This window comes from Rhipicephalus microplus, chromosome 3, assembly GCF_043290135.1.
Source record: "Rhipicephalus microplus isolate Deutch F79 chromosome 3, USDA_Rmic, whole genome shotgun sequence".
In the NCBI taxonomy this organism is placed as follows: Eukaryota; Metazoa; Arthropoda; class Arachnida; order Ixodida; family Ixodidae; genus Rhipicephalus; species Rhipicephalus microplus.
Genome location: NC_134702.1, coordinates 66,295,979 through 66,301,978, shown reverse-complemented (window position 1 = coordinate 66,301,978; position 6,000 = coordinate 66,295,979). Strand labels below are relative to the sequence as shown.

Below are 6,000 nucleotides of genomic sequence, written 5' to 3'. Positions count from 1 at the left end.
ACGTCGCGTTAAGTGGAGGCGGGTACGCCGTTTACGCCAAAGTTATCTAGAGCAGTGTAGCCAAAGTGCTGCGTCGTCTGCTCAGCTGCACGGCGGCTGCACCAAGCTGGCACCGTCAGCGTAAGAGGTGCAGGAAAATCACGAACCAGCGCTGCACAGGCTGCACCTTTTCTGCACCTTTCGAACGAATGGCAGGGTTCAGAGGTTGCCGAAGCTGCACCATTGAAACGAATAGCAAGGTGCAGCACCTTGTGATCTAGTTCCCCCTGTGAACTGGCTTTGTTCCCTTTTACAACTTACAACTTCCTTCACAATTTTAAAAGCCGATCGCTAAGGCTATGTTTCACGTACTCTTAACGTCGTGAACAATGTATGCATTTAATTATGAAAAAATAATCAAAAGTTTTATCAAAACATTTGTCAAACTAGATTAAAATATTTTGTTTATTATTATAAAGTGTCAAAATATTGTTTTCTTCACCATTACGAAACTGCGCCCACATTTTGACGTCACCGACGACGAGAGGTTTGCTTCGTCACGTGACACACAAGCGTTTTGTGAGCGCATTTCCAAGGTAAACGCATTTTGGACGTGTTTTATTGTTCTAAGATAACCGAAGTGGCTCCGTACTCGGGCTTGTTGCGCGCGCGATATTTTTGCACGTTTTTCCCGAATCACAAGATCCCGAGGCGTCGATGTGAATTTTCATTAGGGCTGCGTAAGGCTTTGGAAATTTGTTTTCCGTGCAGTATTGTGTGTGCGCGTACGAGGCTTAGGAGCTAGGCCTAACCTCTGTGTCGCCTCGCTCTTGCCCCGGCCACTACCGTCATCGCAGAAGCTCCGGTCGTTATGAAACGAATGGAATACCGGAATCGATGCAGTCTTGCAAAACTCTCATCTCTTAAAGTGAATCGGCTTCTATTTGACTGAGGCGGCTGCTCTCGCCGAGAGTGCCGCTTTCAAGAGCTTTTTTTTTTCTTTCTCCGATTCCATTTAACCCGATCCCCATCCAGTGAAAGTTGAATCGCGTCGACAACGTCTGACCCTGTTAGTTCTTTGTCTTATTATTTTTTCTTGTAACGGACTGGCATTGGCAGGAGCTGTTTCGCAATTCGCGAGTTTAACTGTACGCGTTTCGCTTCTGGCGTCCATTTAGCAGCACTGTTAGCGAGAAGACGACGTAGTTTCTGCTCTAGAGCGTGCCTTTTGCGCGAAGTGCGCCGTAGCCCAAGCACGCGTCTGCTTCTCAGCCCGGTCGGGGGTTTTCTTGCGGTTAGCTTCGGTAACGCAACGTGAAACCGCCGTACCTTCGATTTCGATCGTTCTCAAAAAATTCTCTCTGTTTCTCCCCCAACAGCTTTTGTACATAACATTTTGTACATACGGTATTCAAGTGATGAGTTCGAGTAATACACAGAGGGCGGGGAAAAGCAGCCGGGATCGAGGGAACAAGTCACCGTCGGCGGCGACGACACAGTCCCCCAAGGCGGTCACTGCCACAGATGGGCATGCCAAGCCGCCCGACGGCTTCATTCCCAAAGTCCAGGTGAGTCCCTGCTGGCGCCCGCTGCCACCCTTCTCGCGTCGCACTTTTTTTTTTTTGCGCCTCTTTGTTCTTTCCTTTCGTAATACTGTCTTTGTTTCGCGCGCTGTGCTAATTTCTTGTCAGAAATTAGTCGTGCTACCGTGTGCAGTCGATACCGCCTCGTCGGACATCGGCGCCGAAAAGAACTTTCGTTGCAAAGCCATCCGTAATGCAGTGTCCCTTTGTCGTTTACCCGTATAACTTCCGACTTGTATGAATCGCTCATGCCTAAATGTGAGCTTAGTTAACAGGGGACAGAACGCCGTCGCTCGTTCTGTATTTTATTGTCGTGTCCTGTGTCGCACCTCTCATTTATAGTATAAATCTCAAGGTTCGGTGTTAACCCTGCGAGTGGTGGTGCTGTAAATTTAACACTACAAATAGTGCTTTTAACCGCAGCAGTGTTACGCAAGGAATTTTATTGCACCTATCATGTTGCATCACATCCATCCTCTGTTTTTTTTTTTTTTTTTGGCGGTTGTTTTTACGTTTAACATTGTCTGCAAGGCTTGCTTTTAGCTGCCCATGTTGCTTGCCAACACGTGTTGTTTGTGGCATAAATCTTGCCCAAAATGAACCGGTCAGCAGCTTGCTTTGGCACGTTTTATGTATAGCTTAATGTCACCTGGCACTTCTCTTGGGGCGTCTTTGCCATAGTTACTTTTCAGGTCAGTATGGTTAACTGATATTTATTGAGTGGAAATCAGCGAAGCATGTAGTGAAATATTGCTCTACTTCACTTGATAGTTTTATTTATAGTGCTAGCTTCTGATGTTTAATGCATGCTTAGTGATGAAGGGCAGTGGTATTGTTAATTGCTTTCGCAGTGAACTATATAAATTTGAAACTACCTTCATTTTGACCCATACTTCATGTGCTTGCTTCTCAGTGTACATTGTGTACGAGTACACTCACCTCCAACACACAGAAGCATTGTGTTGTCGGTGCTACAATGTGAGACTTCTGTCTCTTCTTGCAGAGCGCACTTATTCAGTTGTAGCCGTTGTTCGATGCTTGGTCAGATTCTTGGGTGTATTACGGCACATGGTTTTTTGTAGAAAGGTCGATTTACATCGCCAAAAATGTATTGCAAGGAGGGCAATTTTCGTGCTTGAGATAGGTTCATAACATAATGTGACTCGTTAGCGACTGTTCATTAAACACTTTTAACCACAGTGGCCTACCAAGGAAATGTTGCCAATATGTAGAGGGTGACACTAAAAAAAGAATAAGGGAGCGTAGTATAGGACTGTGTGAAGTAGTAGTGAAGGAATCTATCCAAAGGGCTTCTCGCATTCGTTAGTAGTTTTTGTAAAAACTGCTTTTGGTGGTACCTGATCGAACCAAGTTGCACATCATGTGTAGGCCCCGCGCCCTTAAGGCAGGTGGGTACGCAACAGAAGAGCATGATGGGCAATATTTTCTAATCCCTACACAAATACTTGGCATGAGATTGCATGAGATTTTTTCTACTGCTGATTAAATTAATTCTGGCTTTAAGCAGACATATTCACTGACTCTCATTTGTCATATTAACCTAACTGACGCTGAGATGGCCTTATCCCTCTGCAGCCAACTCCCGAACAGATCAGGCTGGCACAGATTATCAATGACCCAACGAAGCAGGATGATCCGGACATCAAGAACAAAGTCCAACAGGTGAGAAGCAATTTGCAGTCCGATAGCACCGCACGCTGCCGCGTTAGGCTAAGAGGGGACTGTTTTGCTCTTTCTAAGAAGCGCAACAGGTTTGCTCCTTATTGGGCATATGCCAGCTTAGCTTAGCTGCCAAGGCAGATGCTTCGAGCTGTGGGATCTTTTGTGTTCAATGACAGTTGGCAATGCACAAGCTGCTTCTGTGGACAGATCTGCCGATACCGCTGTGTGCTTTCGAGACTGCTGTGTATTAGCAGTTAAGTTCTCTTGGCTACTGCTACAGCCCAGAGCTCTAGTGATGTTAATTTGCTGTCTTTTTACTGACGAATATCCTTTTATAAAATTTCACTAGAAGGCACTCTCTTGCCTTCCACTGGTCATTTATGGTCAAAATTGCAATATTTAAAGGCCATGCTGTCGACTGATGAATGATCAGAATATTCTAACGCCACTTTACTGTTACATATAGGGAGCTTGCATGAACGGCAACGACGCTACGCACTCTGGATAGGCAGCCATTTTTTTGTCAGAGGCGGCCTGAAAGTGCAACAGCGCAGCCGTGTTTGCGAGCGTTGGCCTAGCTTGCAAGCGTGATCGAGCGCGACGCAAATTTAACTCCAAGAAGGGTCGAGCACGATGTCAGCCTCACCGGAAGACTACACCGCAGCGCTGTGCCAGAAAGACCTCGAGCGGTGCGAAGAAGAGACGAGAGTTTGCTCCGAGTGGACCCATTCACGCTTCGTGCAGGTTTCGTGCGGCCACAAGTGACGTGCACTTGTGGCCACGCGTCGACAGCTCCGATATTCATGAATTTCTCGTTTTGAGGACGAGTTCGAAAACCCGGGAGGAGATGAAGTCCAGAAAGGCCCTTGAGGGTCACAACTTTTTGAAGAGTAGCTGGTTGTGGGAGCCGTTGGTGAAGAAATTCGCCGCCGACACCGTGATCGTCGTCACTCAAGTAAGAGGTGTTAAATTACTTGGTTTTGCCATAGATGCTAATGTTTGTTTCAGGTCCGATTATATTCTCGGTGTGTTCACAAGGCCCCCGTCGACGTCTTGTTCATGGGCAAGAGTGATGGCGAGATCCTTGCCGCGCACTACACATGCATGGCCGGGAACAGCGAAGCTTGCTCACATCCCACTGCGTTATTCTACGTGAAGTACGACGCACGTGCACGAGAAGAACGTTCTCAATTTTTTTTTTTTACCGCGTCTTACTTGAGTGACAACGACCTTGGTGTCGACGGCAACTTTCTTCACTCACGGCTCCCGCACTCGGCCACTCTTCAAAAAGTTGTCGCCCTCGAGGGTCTTTCTGGACTGTATCTGCTCCCAAGTTTTCGAACTCGTTCTCGGAACGATAAATTCATGAATATCGGAGCTGTCAATGCATGGCCACAACTCCACGTCACTTACACAGTCGCCCGCACAAAGCGTGAATGGGTCCACTTGGAGCAAATTCTCATGTCTTTCCACTCGAGGTCTTTCTGGCGTAGCGCTACGGTGTAGTCTTCCGCTAAGACTGAAATCGTGCTTGACACTTCCTGGAGTTAAATTTCCGGCGCGCTCGCACTCGATCATGCTTGCAAGGTACGCCAACGCTTGGAAACACGACTGTGCTGCTGCGCTACCTGGCCGCCTCTGACAAAAATATGGCTGCCTACCCAGAGTGCATAGCGTCGCCGCCGTTCATGCAAGCTCCCTATTGCAATCCAGTCGCACGTATACAAGTACTTGGCTCCCTTACTCATCCCTTGATGCTCTCCATGCAGTCGCATTGCAATAATAGACAACTGTAACTGCCATGCGCAAAAAAAAAAGCGGAGAAAGTATTCCTTGTCGCGAGTGTATATAGAATGCTTCTTACTTTGAGGAGTTTATCATTTTGTTTGCATGTTATTGGCTTTATGGCAGTGCAGTGGTGGTGGTAGGTATTGTATACTCATTGCTGTCATTTCTACCGTAGGTGATGGAGGTGACAGGCCAGTCCAGTGATGCAGTCGTGATAGCACTGCATGACTGCGACAATGACCCCACGCGAGCCATCACCATGCTCATTGAGGGCAACAAGCAGGAGGTCAGTGCAAGATACTGTTGACGTTAGTGTGGTGTTGCTTTGCCCCATTGAGACATGGAATCCTCGTTTGTGGTTACCAATTGGTTTTGCTCTTTCTGTGTGGTAGGGGGGAGGAAGAGACTACAAACATGGGGCTTACGGTAAACTAGACATTCCTTTTGCTTAAAGCTTTTTGACTCTGCTCCTCGGTGAAATATATCGCTGCACACTGCCGTTTTGGTGAAAGCGATAAGCGATTGACAGGAGGTTGAACATGGGGTGTTGCAGCAGGAATCTGTAACGGTTTCCTTCTTTTCTAGTAATGCTTGCAGCTAATATGTGGCATTGGCAATCAGTTTTAGTTCAGTGTAGCTCGGTAAGTTGTACAATAATTCACTCATTGGTTATATTGTGACTAGAATTACGAAATGCGGAGCAAGTTATTCTGATACCTCTATTCATTACAAGTGTAATCCTCCTGAGCAGTGGTATTCAAGTTTTGTCACAAATTGCCAGGCAACCAGAAGAGCTGTCGGAAAGAGACCACATTGCCAGTGCCTGTAAATTAAATGCGTGGGTGGTTTCAGAATAGACCTCTCCCTGTTCGCAAACTGCGACGTCACTGCAAGCACCGTGCCCACCATTACCTCCCTCAGCCAGGGGCTGGTTGGCAGAAAGTTACGCCAACATGCGGCGATTTGC

At 47.1% G+C, this 6,000-nt stretch overlaps 1 protein-coding gene across 6 annotated transcripts in view; it reads left to right on the top strand.

The window, feature by feature from the left end:
- The first annotated feature begins 532 nt into the window (after positions 1-532).
- Positions 533-6,000, top strand: part of LOC119174257 (uncharacterized) — a 125,881-nt gene continuing 120,413 nt past the window's right edge. For 5 of the 6 annotated variants that reach the window (XR_005110195.2, XR_012894273.1, XM_037425118.2 and 2 more), the window contains exons 1-4: positions 575-719; positions 1,359-1,547; positions 3,159-3,245; positions 5,209-5,319. Coding sequence is in view for 4 of the 6 variants with exons in the window: in XM_037425118.2 (XP_037281015.2) it covers positions 1,398-1,547; positions 3,159-3,245; positions 5,209-5,319 (348 nt within the window). In the remaining 2 variants the exon portion in view is untranslated. Of the gene's footprint in view, positions 720-1,358; positions 1,548-3,158; positions 3,246-5,208; positions 5,320-6,000 lie in introns of all 6 variants that reach the window. The other variant, XM_037425101.2, reaches the window with a different exon arrangement.